Source organism: Serinus canaria, chromosome 1 (genome assembly GCF_022539315.1).
Source record: "Serinus canaria isolate serCan28SL12 chromosome 1, serCan2020, whole genome shotgun sequence".
Classification (NCBI taxonomy): Eukaryota; Metazoa; Chordata; class Aves; order Passeriformes; family Fringillidae; genus Serinus; species Serinus canaria.
This window is the reverse complement of record NC_066313.1, coordinates 52,942,320-52,959,129: the sequence shown is the minus strand read 5'-3', so window position 1 is coordinate 52,959,129 and position 16,810 is coordinate 52,942,320. Positions and strand designations below refer to the sequence as shown.

The window sequence follows — 16,810 nt, the reverse complement described above, 5'->3', positions numbered from 1 at the left end:
TGGCCTGGCCAGTTTCTCACTCTCTGACAATCTGAGCTCTGCAGCTGAGCAGATTTGCCCATTAAAAACTCTTACATTGCTCATCAAGATAGGTATGAGTGTGGATCCAAGCACCTCTATTTTAAGGAAGGGAAAATGTTTCAGTGCTGATTTATGGCAGGGTTTAAGAAGGAGAGCTCTGTCTCGTGTCCGGTGGTGTTGGTGTGTGCCACTCAGGGGAAAAGGCATTCCTGGGCAGGCTGTCTCTGGGATCTGGGCACTGCTCAGCCTGCAGCTTCTGCCTGGTGAGATTCCTGATGTGACACAGGCCATCTGCCCACCTGAAGGATGGAAATGGACACAATGAGGGGACAGACAATGAGAACTGGAGTGAACAGGTGGAAGCAATTTCATAAGTTCTGTAAGATTGAGCGAGAATGGTTGAAACAGTGCAAAATTAGGTGTCCATCCTATAATGAGGGATTCAGCTTGTTTACAATAGAATAATGTACTTCTATTCCTTGTGTCATTACAAATTTTTCCAATAGTCCAAAGTAATTATGAAGAACTGTTTCATTCTTTTTCTTTGTTGGGTTTTCTTGTAGCATCCACTCGAACAAGAATGCAAAAGCAGAAGCTGAATGATGGAAATGATACCTCAGCCAGTGAAGAAAAGTGAGATTCTTCTCAGGACCAGGGGCTGCACTGCCAGCCCTCTTAAGATTGTTTTTGTTTTACAGCCTTCATTAATAGAGTTGCTTTTTTAAGTTGCTTTCTATTCCAAACTGCTAGCTGAAAACATTTGTACTTTTTAAATTGTTAAATGTTTTCCATTATACTTTGCCTTATGATGTAGCATATATACAATGTAAGCCACTGAATTTAATTTATATATTTTTTGAGGATTTTTAAAAAGTCTTGGAAAGTGTCTGAATTTCCTGTTGCAGCATTACTGATTTAAGCCAGTTCAGTCTTGTTGGATTGATTTTTTTTTTTATGTCTAAAGATTAAATGTTAGCTAGAATGATTTGAAATGCACTAATTTTGTTTCTTAGATTTGATTATTAGATTTTCATTACTTGCAAATTTTGAAAATGGTGGGCCAATTACTGCAAAGATTTCCTGTCTCTGTTCATAATTAGCACATCCAATTCCCATTAAGTTAAATGGGACAGCAGCTGGGGGCCTTGCAGAGAAGGGGCCTCACCTCAGGAGTACAACCTGAATTCAAAGTGAACTCATTTTATAGCCTTACTACTGAAACCAACACTTGGCATTTTGTAGTTTTGCTTCCCCAGCTCCCACCCCAGTGTTGTTTTGGAAGGCAGTTACACTGTCCCTCAGTTTGAATTTCATGGAGTATGAATCCCATAGAGATTCATCCCAGAATCCCATATTGAAACTTCCTAGAAGCTGAAGTTTCTTCCCATATGCAGAGTAATTAATGTGCCTTTTCTTATCTTGGGAAATCTCAAGTATTACAAGAAAAAACAAAACAAAACAAAAACCCAAAAAAACACCCCAAAAACCAACCAACCTAAACCATACCTAGTACACACAAGATGTCAAAAATTTAATGATGCAGTATTTTCTTGATTTCTTCAAATTTTCACCTAATTGTAGCCAAGCCAAAGAGCTTGAGAAGCAGCTGGAAGCTGAGTGTCTCCAGTTGGGTTCCAGGTAAGAGCAGCCTGGTCTCTAAAAGCACAGGGCATCCCCCGTCGGCCTTACTGCAGCATCTGCAAAAACCTGAACGTGGTGCACCCACGTTGGGAAAATCCATCTGCCTTTACTGAAAAGGCAGTTAATTGGGCAACTTGTGAATGGTTGCAACTAGCAAAAAAAGCCAAACAAAACCATCCAATACTTTTTTCATATTTTGTATTTGTAAGTTACCGATTCAGATACTGGAACTTTTCTTGGAACAAGAAAGTTTTGTTAAAATAGCCAATTAACAGAAGCACATGTTTTGTTTCCAGTGGATTAAAATATAAGCAAATCAATTGTCCTGCTTTAAAATTACCCACTTTTATGAATTTTAGCTTTTGTAGCTTCTTAAGTTAAGAAGAGGCACAGTAAAAAAGAATGCTATTAATGACACAGACGTTTTAAACCAATGTCTTCCAGGGAGCTTATTTACAGATTGTTTAGCTGATCCTAGAGTACTTAGAGTAGGAAGTGTTTTAAAGATCCAGTTCTTGTGATGATTCAAAGCTAACCCTAGAACTACTAAAAATTCTATGAGCAGCAAAAACTGTAAATTAATTTAAAAATAATATTGAGGAGTGTTTTAGACTCAGTATGGCTTCAACTTCCTTACTGAAAAATGTACAGAACTTTCCAGAGTACCTTATGTTTATTTTCTCACTTTTTGCAGTTTTACAGACAGGATTTATGTTAACATTGGGGTGCACTGACTGTAAGCTGTGTTAGCTGTCCTTTGGCTAGAGGGATGATACAGAGTCCAGTATCTAAACAGATTCATTCTTTCTTTACTGTGACAATGTACTTTTTTTTTTTTGGTCAAACAGACTGAAGGCTTTACATCAAATGTACAATATTATTTTATACAACTAATCAGTTTCTTGCCTTTCAAGATAAATAAAATAGCTTTTAAAGGATTTACAGTCAGTGATTTTTCTTATATTAGGTGATTTCCTGTGGTACCTATCCAAATAAATACATACTGAAACTAATGGCTTTTTATTAGATATGGAAATCTTACCCTGTTTGACAGCACTTTTCTTAGAGTGAGACCTTGCTGTACTATAAATGGCCTGGAATATTGAAACTGTTCCAGGAAAAAAGAAAATTTGGAATCACAGCAGAAGCTGGGCACAAAATGTGATGGCCATTTTAGGTGCTTAACACCAAGCATCAATTTCTGTAGAAAGCTGAAGAAGCCCTGGGTGTAAGATGAGGTCAGGTAAATTGTATCCTTTAAAGGCCCATTTCTGTCCATTGGACAGAAAGGAATGGAATCTATCAGTCTGGCTCTGCAGCCATGAGAAGGTGGATGAGCTTCCCAGCCTCTTCATTTGATGTTTTATACCTTAATCTCTTCCTGCTGTCCACTGTTTCCAAATGCTGTTTATTCTTACATGTCATAGGAGCTTATTTCTTTTCCCTGCCTTTGGACTTGCAAGTGAAGCATTTTGTGTTGAGGCAGTGCTTGGGCAGAGGGGCTGTATTAAACAGCAGCTTTCTCACAGCTACCAGAACAGCCACAGGGAATGTGCAAATGCACATTTTCAGGTACTGGAGTGGCTGCAGGAAGACACCTGTGTCAAATGTGAAGCAGCTGGAGAAGATCATGACTGTGTGATACCAGCACACAGTATAAGCTATAATATTTAAAATATTTTAAATGTAACAAGCTTGTCGTAATATACATTTGCTTAAGAAACAATGATTGGTGTTCTGAGGACCATTTGATTAATCACAGTTTATTAAGTCAGCAGGGCATTGATTTCTTTTAAAGAAAGAAATTCTTTTGAAGGAATTTCTTGAAGAAATTCTCCAGCTTACATATGTCTTATCATCTGGTGACAGTGATTTCCTAAGAGCACAAATAGCTTTCAAGGTACCTCTGTGAAATATTATCTGCTTTACTTCCCTCCCCACATACAGTCAATTCAGTCCACAAGCATCAAACTTTCTTCATTTTTACTGAAAAGAAAGGAAAAAAGTCCCATTCAAACTGTTTTAAATATTATGGCATTTTTATTAATGGTTTATTAAACCAGGTAAGCTTATATAGAACAAAAAAATCATTTATGTAAAATCAGGCTGTAAACTTTCTGCATCATTGGGTGGTGGCCAATGAATCCTGCCTCTCTGGGGCAAATAAATGCTTAGTTTTACAAGGAAAGTCCATGGAAAGTGTTCAGATCAGATAAAAACAGCAGTTTACATAGTTACCAAGCATTGTAACAGAACTCTACAGGTGGATACTAGATGACAAGGCAGTGCTGGCTTTTAGCTTCAATAACTTAGGAGAACCTTCAAATGATCCTCCCCCTGAAATTTTTTTTTTCAGACTTCTTTCTGGAAAGCAGAACATTGTTTTTTATTTAAACCCCAGACACACTTTCTGCATGACCAAATTTTCACTTCTTTATGAAATACCTTTTTTCTGTGCTATCCTAAAACAGAACAATACTTAATAAAGTATTTAACCTGCAAGATAAACAAACAAAAGGCTGTTGCAGTCTATCTCACCACAGTAAAACACATCCCTAATTTCTTCTGAGATGTCCCATGGTTGGGTTTCAAGGAATATTTACATCCATGCACCCACATTTAACCACCTAAGCCAGTAAGGGTGGTTTTTCTTTGAACACATGCAAAGAAAATTTTAAAAGTAAATAAATAAATGTTTCTATGAATGTAACACTATCACATCCAGGTCAGATGATAGAAAATAAAAGCCAACGCTGACACATTGGACCTTTAGAATCACCCTCATTCAGTCCAGAGATGCTTTTACTCAATATTACAGTCTTTGTCAATTATTCTGCAATTGCAAGTAGGCTTTAATGTGTATGGTTGGCTGGAAAGGAAGTAAATTGGGAAAAAAATGACACTTTGTTCTATTAAATCAAAAATGTCTTGTTCCAAGCAGCATGCCATTTCAGCTGCAATCTCTGTTCAACTCCTTTGTTATGAACTTGAGCTAACAGAGGAGAGTGGTGCCTCTCTCCAGTGCTATCATTCCATGCAGTAGTGTCCCCAGAGAGCAAGGCAAGTTTTCTGATCAGATGTTGAGTCAAAAAAAAAAAAAAAACCCCATCATTTCACACATATAGTTTTTTGTTTGATTCTTCTGAGTAAAACAACAGAAACTTGTGGAGAGACCTTTCATAATCCACACCTTAGGAAAGCTGGAGTGACCACTGCCAAGCCAGCAGCAGGGCTGGGGTTTCCCAGCTGGTTCCATTTCCCAGTCAGACTGGATGTGTGCCAGTGTGAGGCCATGGGGGTGGGCAGGACAGGGGCTGGTGCCAGCTGCTGCCCCAAGGCTGGGATGTGGTCGTACACCCTCGTTCCATGCACTGCTACCCTGAAGGAAGTGCTGGCAGGTGAATCTGGCACCTCAGGCCTACCCAGGGATCTGCAGCCTTGGCTTACATGGAATGCCCACACTGGTATGATCAGTGCTGGGTTACAGCACACAGGGTACAGCCCTATGGTGACTCTATCTCACTGTCTGCAGTAACCTCTGTCTGTGTGCTGGTGTCAAGTACTTCTCAAAACAAACTTAACAAAACTGATCTCCTCCCCCAGCAAAGCTGTGTTTTTGATGAATCTGCATTATGTATTGGAAAGGCTTTGACCACTTCTGTTTGAATACAAAATACTGACACAGCTGCTAAGAACAGACTTAACGCTGCTGGAGGAAGTCATACTCATCACAGAGGGGGTGGCAGAATGTGCTTGTTAGCAGTAGATAATCCAATATATATCTAGTGAGGGTCTGAGGCAAATGTCTCAAACACAATTAAATATTTACCACAGCATTTTCAAAAATACTTGCTCATCACCCCCTTCCTAAGTAAATTCTGCTACCTGTGTGCTTCACCTTTCCATTCACACACACGGGGCCTGGGGTGAAGGGAGTACTACTCACTACTCCTCTTCCACTTTTTCCTCCTACTCTTCCTCAAAGAACAGGATTGTTTGAGAAATGAGCTTCCAATATAGTAAAGAACAGCTAATTCCACCTTAGACATGAAGATGTGATAATTTAGGTTCTTAGGAACCACATCTGAGGATTAGAAAACATCATTGAAGGATGCTGTGGCAGAGCGGAGACCTGCAGGAAGGCTGCAGGACTACTTACATAATTATATTCGTGTACTGAGCCTGGTCATCCAGCTTTTTGTCTTCCCCATTTGTAAAATACTGCAAAAGGCACTTGAAGTCACTTCACTCAGTCAAAATCTGAAATTCTCAGGGTTAATTCACAGTTACCTGTTAGAAAATTCAAGTAAATGCTCCATAAGCTCCACATCTTGTGTAATAGGGCAAACCTCTCTCTGGGCAGCACTGGGTGGGTTTTTCACCTTAATATTCCCTTCAGCCAGTTAGGAACGAAGCATCTACTCTACCTTAGCCACTGATGATCAGTGGTGGGAGAGGGGCATGGCCAGAGGGCATCTCCTCTCTTCTGAACAGCCCTGAAAGGAAAGTGGAGTGGTCACCTCACAGCTCTGACCACAGGAGAATCTGAAATGCCCTATTTGGACAAGATACCTTTATCACCATTTCAAATATAGTGTCAGTTCACTCTTAAAATTCAATCAATTTGAAGCTAACACTTCAAAACCACCTTTTTCTCCATTTTTCTGAAGTTGATCTGTCTGAGGAGAGATAGTAAAACAGGAATAAATAAGCCTCAAGCAGAACTTGAAGAAAGCTTGTTTGGGTTTGTAATTAGGTGGTTTTCTTAGTAGTAAAACTCACAGCATGACAATTCACATCCCAGACAAACTTGGTGAGTGCTTCCATTGGGGTGCCAGGGACATGCCTGGTGTAATGGCAAGGGAGACCCTCTTCATTCTGGCTAAACAATGAGACAAGTGCTGGGAACTCAAAACTGTAATATCCTGCTGAAGCTCCTCACAAATTAACTCCAAATAAACAACAAGTGAGACATACCCTCCTACAAACCAGAAAGCCTCTCATCCTAAAGGACTTACAGTACTTTACCATATGACCAGAAAAGTTTGTATCTCCACTGGATTATAAAAAGAAGCTCATTATGGCATATTAACTGAGTTTTAACACAAAAAATACAGCATATGAAAGTTTTAGCAGCAAAGAGGTCACTGTCCCATAAAATCCAAACAGACTGTTTAAAAAAAAAATTAAAAATTAGACAGACTAGATAATGACAAGCTTAGTTTGCTTGACTTGGGGTGTTAAAGGGTAGTTACTGCATTAGATTTTTGTGTTAAATTCTGTTGGCTATTGGCAATGAACAGTCACCACACACCTACACTGTAGCCATCCTCACAACAAAGCCTACATGTTAGTGGACTTCTACACACTCCCTAAGCTGATGGACACTGAGACTTTCCAAACCATTGCACATTCTGACCACGGAGGAGTTCTCCAAAGGAAAAGTATTTCCAGAAGGGAAGAGGACGTGCTCTTCAGCTTGGTAGTAGTCAGAGCTCAATTTCGGAATGCTCCCACTCTGCTGGCTTTGCTAATGAAGTTTTTCAGGAGGTCATGGTCCATGTCTGCAAAGCCTTGAGTTTGTGTAACAACAGTCAAATGGTTTATGCAAAATCTGAAGCAAAATTCTTCCAAGTCCTAGGAACAAATTTCAGTAATTTATATTATGAATGACTGATAAAATTATTAACATTATTTTGTTTCAAATCTGTCATTTAATTAGCAGAGAATATACCAGATTGTGTCCTTTATCAATCCCTTTTCCTATCCTTTAGATGAGATCACAAATGATAGGATGAAATTTTTTCATACAAACTATTCAATAAACCCACTTTGAGAAAACAGGAGTAGCCACCTAAATCAGCTCTAGAACTCCATCACATTTACTAGAATTTACTACACATTCATTAGAAAAGTTACCAACAGGTGAAACCATCAAATTGCCCCAAACAGAACTAGAGCATCAATAACTCATTTCTTGTCCTCCCTGCACTGCAGTGAGTAGTGAATGTCCTGTGAAAAATAGATCTGCTATCTACTAAGAGCAGAGTATGATGGAAAAGGGGATGATGCTGAACACAAACTGCATGTTGGGATACACGTGTCTTCCATGGCAAACCTAGAATTGAATCCCTCTGTCTGATGGGATTCCCAGATAGCACAAAAGGTTCTGTCTTGTCCTGGTCTCACTGTAAGAGGATGCTCAGCAGGTCAGCACAGGATGGGTACAAGCCATCAAGCCAAACAACCAGGATTGCATGCAGCAATTTCTTCCCACTCAAACTCCTCACAACAGTGGCAATCCTTCTCTCCATGCACTGGCTCAGTCTCCTTTAGTTGGCTCCTATGCAACAACTTGCTGTGAAGAAAAATTATTTACCTTCTGCAGCCAGAGCTGGAGCCAGAAGCAAAGAAGTCAGAATTAATCCATAAACTATAAAACTCTTCAAGGGTTACAGCAAAAAGAGTAACCCATGCCAATTTGATTCTATGTTAACTACACAAACATTGCAGCCTAGGATTAAGAGTAGCAAAACACTCAGCAGACTACCTGTGCATATCCTTTCGAAAACTTTTCCTTAGATTCCATCATTCAAGATGTAACTAAAGCATAAACTGAAGCACAAAATATCCTTAAAGAAGAAATATGGTATAGCAAGTATCTCTCATCAACAGCTACTGGGAAAGTAGAAAAGAATGAGAATAGAAGAAGCAAAAAAACAGAGGAAATAAAAAATGTAGACAATCAAAGATGGTGACACCTTAAGCTCCAGCAGACTTCTGAAATGGTACTGTTAGAACCTGAGCTGCTTTACAGTCAATGTGTGAGCTTTTATGCTAGCTAAAACTATCAGCAGCTCATTTTTCTGACGCTGGTATAAGATCATAGATTATAGAGAATCCTGGTCACTCATTTTGCAGTTTTAAGAAATACTGTCCTTTTAATTTGTTTAACAGAAGATGATTAGTCTAAACTTTGCTACAGTGTGTATTAGCAATATGCTTTAGAATAACTTGTAGCAGAAACTCCTTGTATTTTCTGAGGACAGGAAAAAATATTTTCATACATCTTAAATCCTAACAGATGTATACAGTAGTCAAGTTAGTCTTCATTGAATTTGCAATGTGAATGGCATGTCACACATCACTATAATCTTTCACTTGCAGTGTTCACATTTAATGACAAAAAAATGGAAATCTATCTTTTCAAGCTTTCAAAACATGAGGCCTCTTTCATAATCCTTCTTTTGGCAGTTTTCTACTGAGGTCCTGACACAATGCACATGGTTCTCAAACCAGGAGTTACTATATTAATGTAGTACACTACAAGATCCTGATTTATTCCCTGATTCCTTAGACAGAGGTCATCCCTATGTCTCTGATCAAGAAATCTTTGCTGCACTTCCACCTCTTTCTGAGCTGTGGGTGTAGGGAGGAGGGAAAAAAAGCACTCCTGAGTTTGGCACATGCTGCAGCCAGGGCAAGTGAACCAGTTCCTCATCTGACAATTGTGTTAAACTGTTACATGTTTTGAAAGAGCAAAGCGCTGAATCATAGAAGGAAGAGGAGGATAACATGTATTTAGTTATGCAGCCAATCCCTTTTATTGTGTCTCAGGCCTTACAAACTCCAGTACTTTGTTCAGGCTAGTTTTACTACTTCACAACACACCTAAACATATCTTTAACTACTCTTTAACTTTACTTCACCAGATACAGACCAACCAAAAATATTCCTGCTTTGAAGATGTTAAAAAATTTTGAAAAGCTTGTAAGAGGAGAAACTAAAGAATAATGTTTTAATGAAAAATCTGCTGTTAAGAGAACCAAACCATTGGGTCATGCCTTCCTGTAGAGCTTTCCCTGCCATGCTGGGCTCATAGCAGCACAGCACACTGACAGCACAAGTCCTTTTTGACCCAGCCATCCACACCCTCTGTTTCTGATACCTGGGTTACAAATGCCTTGTAATTGGCAGCTGGCACTCTTACTATCTACTGATCTCTTGTTATCCTCTTTCAATGCACAGAACTCACTGACTTCCAGTCTCCTCTTTGCAACTCCTATACAAATTCGTCTTCTGTATTTTCCTGTCTCCATACAGCACTGACTACTGCAGCATTTTCAATTCATTGTTTGTTTCAGTCTCTTCTACTTGCCTCCCATCCCTGAAAGGTATTTATAACAATGTACCCTATACATGAAATACATAAGCAGACATTTTGAATAATAAAACCCACCACACAGTTATTTCCACAATCATCACAGCACTAGGAAGATGAGAAAAGGAAAATACCTTTGAAAATATTTCTTTACCAAAAAAGCACGGGTAACAGGCTGAGTGCTAGTGACTCATTCCAGAGCCAAGGGCAGAGCAGACGACAGGATATGGGGGGAGTATTAACAATAGGTAATTTGCTGTATGTCAGCACAATTCATTGTAAACAGTATTGCAAAAGTGGATTTTTTTTTTTTATAAAAGCACAAGTGTAAATATGCAGGGACTTTACAGCTGACTTCTCCCACTGCCTGTAAAAGTCAGCACCAGAATAATGGTACCAGACACTGGCAGACAAAATGATCAGGTGGAGAGCTCAGGAAGTGAAAGGACAAAATCCAAAGGCAGAGATGTAAATGGCAGTGAGAAATGTGTATGCCAAGCCCTGCAGTGCCACATGACAAGGAAGGAAGCAGATTAAAAACCCTGACTCACAGGGACAAGCCAAAAGGGCAGGAAGAGAACACTAAACTGGGAGTTTTAAAATTTTTATTTAACAGCTTAAAAAGGGGGGAAAAACATTAGTTAAGTCAGAAAGGGAAATTACAGTAATCATGCCTCATCAGTTAATACAGTCATGTTTACATTAGGCAGCTTCATTTCTCAGAACACAACTGCTTACCTGAGGAGAAGTTCTTACCTGAGCTTCATACTTGACAGCGGCAGAAAGGAGAGCAATGGCATTCTCTTCACAGATGCCTTGTTTGATCGTTTGCTGGCAAAGCTTTTTCAGCCTGTTTTCTCTATATAGTGTTGCCAAATCTAGCAGCCCTGTGAAAATTTATACAGCTTTAACTATTCTGGTGCAAAATGTATTAGTGTCTTTTCAAATTAATCAATCACCCTTTTGTTTCAGGCTGAATTAATCAAAGACTTGCTCTGGTTTTTTTCCCTAGATGATGTGTGCGTTTTTAAGGTCCCCTACAGACCTATCAAAAAAGGAACCATTTTATTACTATGGAAGTGTTCTGTTCTCTAGCTCTCACTCTGGACATCATTTACTGACTTACATCCTCTTAAATTCATGCAGGGAAGAGCTCCCTTTTCGTTCAGGATCAAAAATCACTACAGCTACTCAAACAAGTAAACTTTCAGGATGGCATTAGTGCCTTTCTAAATAAAAGAAAGTTCTTAATAAGAGCAACAATATGTTCTTTCTGAAAACTTTTCACCTTTGATCTCATTGCATGCCCACCACTAATTCTCCTTGAGCATGTTTCCTGCTACTGCATCTTTTCTTCCTGACACCTGCAAAATTCAAGATTAAAGTGCTGAAGAAACTAAAATCAACAAGCCCTGCTCTCCTTACTCTGTAATGACAAACAGATTGAACTTTTCAAAACCAATAATCTGGAGTAATTTGCATTTATGGCAAATACCTATAGCATCTTCAGGAGGGAGCCTAATGTTGTCTGTATACAGATATTCCAGGAAGGCTCGGTAAACAGGGTAAGAAAATTCACTCATTTCTATAATTTCATCATCATTATTGAGTACGGAGCGAAAATGTTCACACCTGCAAAACATGAACAGAGATTGTACACAGCAAAGAGTTAAGCTTGAAAGATGAGCTGCAGCAAGAAGTTGGTAAAAAAAAAAAAAGTCAGCCCTAGAGACTAAATACAAAAGCAGAATCTTTAGCTACATTATTTCTGGATTTGAACATGTTCATTTCTTTAAGCTTTACAAGCCTGATATATATAATTCAGAATTTTATTTCTGTTGTCAATATTTTATGACGGGCTCCATTTCTACTTACAATATCTACAATAATTATCCATCTGGTCTTAGTGTCATTTTTTAAAATACATTATACATTTGCAATCAGTTTTATTACCTGTCTTGTAGCACATAAAGGTTACAATTAACTTAGACATTTCTGAGATTTGACCCTGATTTCTCCAGCATTTCCTAATCAAGAGGGAAATTATTAATGATTTTAGGTATCATTTATTCCAGTGTCAGAGTCCATACACAATTCAGCATTGATCATTACAATCAAGGATTAAATTACTGAAAGTGAAGACACTCTCACTCAGTTCTTTCATCATCTTTTCCTTATAAGTCTGAATAGTTTTGTGACAGATACAAACAAGGACAAGGCACTGCCTTTGGTAGCTGTAATTTGCATCTTCCAGTTCACAGTAATTTACAATGCACTGTAACTTACTGTTCCCTAAAAAGCATCCTAACATGCACATTTTTTTCAATTTTTTTTTTTATAAAAATGAACATCTCCACTTCTGATAACTTCTCCTACAACAACCACAATTTAATCATACTTCTTTGTACTACACTAATTTGTAACTCTCCCACATCTGAATTTTCTCTTCTTTTACTCAAACTTTCCTGTAAAAAGTAAGATGGTTTCCTTTTAATGTCTCTGAGACAAAACTACAACTTAAAGACAGTATCACTTAAATCCAAACGAAAAATAATTATTTAACTAATGACTTAAGTTCTTCACATTTTACTCATTTAAGAAAGAATTTTTTTATCTTAGTATTTTGGGGCTTTTAATAAAATAATGGAACCTCTTGTCAAATTCATAAAGAAATAAAGTCATTATCTAGCTTCTGCCACATCTTTTACCACATTCTGGCACTGGGAGAAGCAGACAAAACCTCATTGTTTTGCTTCCCAGAGCCCCATGTTAAGTAGTGGTGACCATGCTATCCACCCAGCATGGATCAGACCTTGGGAATGGTCTGTGCCCTAATGGCACCACACAAAAGTCAGAGAGAAGGTGGTACACACTGACCCCTGAAAAATTACTCAAATGGAAATAAAAATTGGTTAGCACACATCCTCCAGCCTGCAAAGTATCTTGGAGTGACTGATCCTTGGGAGTGTCTCTCTCCTGGGATGTCCCTGCTCCTGCAGGCAGCGCTGGCCTTGGGCTGCTCCCGCTGAGCCGCCTGCTCCCTGACATTCCTCCACCACTGCCAGCAGTAACCACCACCAACGGGATCCAGCTCAGGAACAGGAATGGAACAAGAGGGAAAGAAGTCCTCATAAGCAGTAAAGAAATGACTAAACAATAAAAAGGAACTTTTGGCAGCACTGCTTTCATGACAGTGCTCCAGGCCAAATGTTGCAAAACACCTTTACACATAATTTGATCCAGGTGCACCATGAGAGTAAAGAAAATATTAATTTTACAGACCATGCCTATGCTTTATTATTCCTTCACAGTATTTTGGTAACACCATATATGTAAATCCATTTTAGAATTAGACATTTCCTTCACAGAATGCCACATAATCTGAGAAAAATAGAGCAAGAAAAAGGAAATACAGGAAAGCTATATATAGGCTGATTATCAGGAAAACAAACCTCAGGAACATTTTGGGCATACACAAGATTTGGTGTGGTATTTGATGGAGAACACATGGCATTCCAAATGAAGAGGATGGACTACAGGCATGAATGTAATGAACAAGGAATGAAATCAGTAAAGGGAAGACAAAAGTAAAACAGGTAATCAGAGTAGGAAGAGGAGAGCAGAAAAAAAGAACCAACAAAACAAGGACAGGCAAGAATTAACAGGGAATTTTAATTTCACACAGTAATATACCATAAATCACTAACAGGACTCAGGAGCAAAAGTAGGAAGATGAAAGTGGTGATAAGCTGAGTGAGATAGCCAAGCATTTTGAGAAAAAAATAGCAAAGAGAAAACCATTATAACAATGAGGAGGATGAAGCAGAAGCGGTTGGCAAGGCAGAAGAGATCTAAAGCAGTGTCTCTAGAACATCACAGGAGAAACCACATTAGCAGTAACAAATTAATCTCTCTGCATGTTACTAACAATGAGATCATTCTGTAGATCTGCTTATGTAAAATTTCACCATAAATGGTGAGATAACTTGGTCATAAGTTGCAAAAAGTTGTAAAAACAGAAAAAAAAAGCCAGCTTAAAAGTCAAACTTACTGGTAAGAATGTTTAAAACACATAGAACAAGAAATCTGTCATAACAGGGGGAAAAAGATATCTGGATAGCACCTACAGAAGTTGCTGAAACAACTGAAGGGTCCTGTGGAAGGACAGAGTGCCAAGAATAAACACAACCCCCTCAAATCATTCTGGTGGAGGAAGCCAAGCATATAAAGGAGGAAAAAACTGATTCTAACTACTGACAAGACAGCAGAAGGAAGTGAGCCTTTTCCTTGGCAGCAAAAGGTTATTGGAAATCAAGGTCAAGGCCATTTAGGAGCACAAAGGAGAATAAATGTCAGATGCAGCAAAGTGTAGGCAGGTAGCAGAGCAACATGCTTGATAATTACAAAGACAGTAACAGTGAAGAACAGCAGATGAGTCTCTGACTCAGAGAAAAGGGAATTTGTAAGAATAAGTCAAGAATTTTTTTGCAGTGATGACTCAGCACAGTGGACTACACTGCACAGTTTAGTTTATACAATTTATACTGTTTGTTTCTTACCTAATTTTAAGAAGAACTTTATGAACATGAATGTATTTTCCATCCACTAGGAACTTCAGGTCTGCAGTTTCAGGGTTGTCAAATTCCTTCTTTAGTGACTGGGCTACTGTTAGGTGGTCATCAGGCTCTAGAATTAAGAGGAGACATATAAAGTAAAAAGTAATACAAATATCTCCCACCATAACATTCTGGGTATCTGTCAGCAATTACCACTCTAAATAAATACATCTCCTAAAGCTAGTAAAACCCCCCAGCAGCCTATGTGTTCTGTCTGGGCCAGAAAAGCAAAGAAAGGACAGCTTTCTTCAGTCCTTTCCAGTTTCCTGCTCCAAGTAAATATCTCCATTAAAAAAACACTCCTCTAACTCATCTATAATAAAGTCAGAAAAAAAGGTAAGTCTCAGAAGTTTAAAGCTCCATGTGATAGAAAATGCTATCATCTATTAGTGACTAAATTATTTCAAATTGAAACTGTTAGTTATTATAAGAGCCTCAAAAGATCAATAAAAAAATCATAATAAAATTTTCTGAAATGCTCCCATAAGGAGACATTATATTACAGCAAAAATTAATCTATTACAGAAACAACATATTGGCTGGCAGTGAAACTGCCCAGTGCAATGTCCCTAAAAGTAAACACCAACACTTAGAAGTTTATTCTAAAAGAATAGCTTTCCCTAGACTTAATGGTGTTAGAAGCACAGTGTGTCAAGGTCTGCATACTCCTGTTGGTGTTATATATCTGCATATCTGACAGTGCACATGATATTTGCATGATAAAATTACCAAACAGCTTTGAAAAGTCCTCCATTACCTGCATACAAAATTTTTACCTACTGAACTGATCCAAATCTCCATCACACAGCCTCAGAGAACCATCTTCTTTAATACTACATTCTTAACTGCAACAATATTTTGTCTTCTTACCATACAAATACATATTATGGGTTTAGACAGATCTTGTGGGTCAGTAATTAGCTGTTCTCTACAGAAAATTACATAAATCCTGTAATCTATCAAGCTAGAAATTAGAATAGTATTCTGCTGGAAATAGAAAGACATTCTCCACATTTTCTCCACTTCTTTAAAAAAGCTTAACACACACATACACTTTGATACTGTTACACTTTGTTTAGCACAGTCATTTTGCACTTCATTTAGAGAATGTCAGGTATAGACAATTTGGGTAGGAACAGGTAAAATGGATGGGGGAAAGAAACCCAATATAGTGATGATAAAAAAAGAGAAATATTTCTGAAGCAATGATACTATAAAATACTTTGTTAGTTCTTATTTTGTACAACGTGTGGTTTATTTATTCAGACCTCTGCTTCAAAGTTCACTGGCAATTCAGGTGTCTACCAAGACACATCTCCAGTTGACTTCTTGCAGCCATCAGAGGAAAAATGAATACAGTGGGTTCAGCTTTGAAATTCTCAAGAGGGAAACCAGATGCTTTTATTTGTTACAGCAGTGAAAGGGGAGCCTGAGGAAGGAAATGAAGAGGCAGTTCCCACTGACAAGGCACAAAGCCAAGAAAACTCCTTAGCAGCCAGTGCTAAGAATTGTATTAGAAATGTTAGAACTGCCACAAACATGGAGAGAATGAGAATGCCTGGGTGTGGGAAGCACCAGAATAAAAGGGACAGAGAAGGGCTGTAAGCATGGGAGATGTCCATGGCACACAGGTCAGCAGATGTAAGATCCCAGGACACAGCTGCCTGAGGATTCTCACCACGCAAACATCAGATGACAAAGAGCAGTGAGAGCTTGCCAGGGTGGGTCAGGATAAAGAGGCCAGTCACCTTCAGCTCCTGGAGTGTGCAAAAAGGCACAACTGACACCAGCACAGAGTCAACTAAAAACAACCCAGGAGACATGACAAGGGCCTGATAGCCAGCATCCTTTGTCCTGTGTCATCACAAGGAACCCTGCTCAGACCTCCTGAATAGTACCAGGATGCTGGAGAGACTACTTGGCACACATGAAAAAGTGTCTTTGAAAGTGTATCTGCAACTTGTTTTATTTAAAAGTGAAGTAACCTTTTCCTCCTGTAAGGCTTCACCTTATGGTATGCAGTTGTGTTGTAGCTCTATTTCCAAAGCTCTATTTACAACATTGCAGCAGTGTTGTAGCTCTATTTCCAAAGGGACCCAGAAGTCAGGGTCAAAAAATCTCAAACCCTCCAAAAAAACACATAATAAACAAATACACAAACATCCAAGAACAGCAACAAACAAAACCCGAAACACACAAAAAAACTGCCACAACAAAAAAAAAAAAAAACCAACAAAAACACAACCAAGAAATCAAACAAAAAATCCAACAACACCCCAGCAACTTCATTAGAAACCATTATATGATTAAATTGTAGTGAAAGAATGAGCTCTCTGGTAGCCAATGCTGTGTACTTAACTCTTTCTACTCA

At 38.5% G+C, this 16,810-nt stretch overlaps 2 protein-coding genes across 4 annotated transcripts in view; one reads left to right on the top strand and one right to left on the bottom strand.

Moving 5' to 3' along the window:
• Positions 1 to 2,600, top strand: part of RB1 (RB transcriptional corepressor 1) — a 72,232-nt gene extending 69,632 nt beyond the window's left edge. The window contains exon 27 of the mRNA XM_050970235.1: positions 585 to 2,600. Coding sequence (XP_050826192.1) covers positions 585 to 658 — 74 coding nt within the window. The 3' untranslated portion in view covers positions 659 to 2,600. The remainder of the gene's footprint in view (positions 1 to 584) is intronic.
• Positions 2,601 to 2,745: 145 nt separating this feature from the next.
• RCBTB2 (RCC1 and BTB domain containing protein 2) overlaps positions 2,746 to 16,810 on the bottom strand; it is a 33,912-nt gene continuing 19,847 nt past the window's right edge. For all 3 annotated transcript variants that reach the window (XM_030234494.2, XM_050970250.1, XM_030234495.2), the window contains exons 10-13: positions 14,383 to 14,509; positions 11,319 to 11,455; positions 10,580 to 10,710; positions 2,746 to 7,299 (exon numbers count right to left, since the gene is read on the bottom strand). In XM_030234494.2, coding sequence (XP_030090354.1) covers positions 7,159 to 7,299; positions 10,580 to 10,710; positions 11,319 to 11,455; positions 14,383 to 14,509 — 536 coding nt within the window. In that variant the 3' untranslated portion in view covers positions 2,746 to 7,158. The remainder of the gene's footprint in view (positions 7,300 to 10,579; positions 10,711 to 11,318; positions 11,456 to 14,382; positions 14,510 to 16,810) is intronic.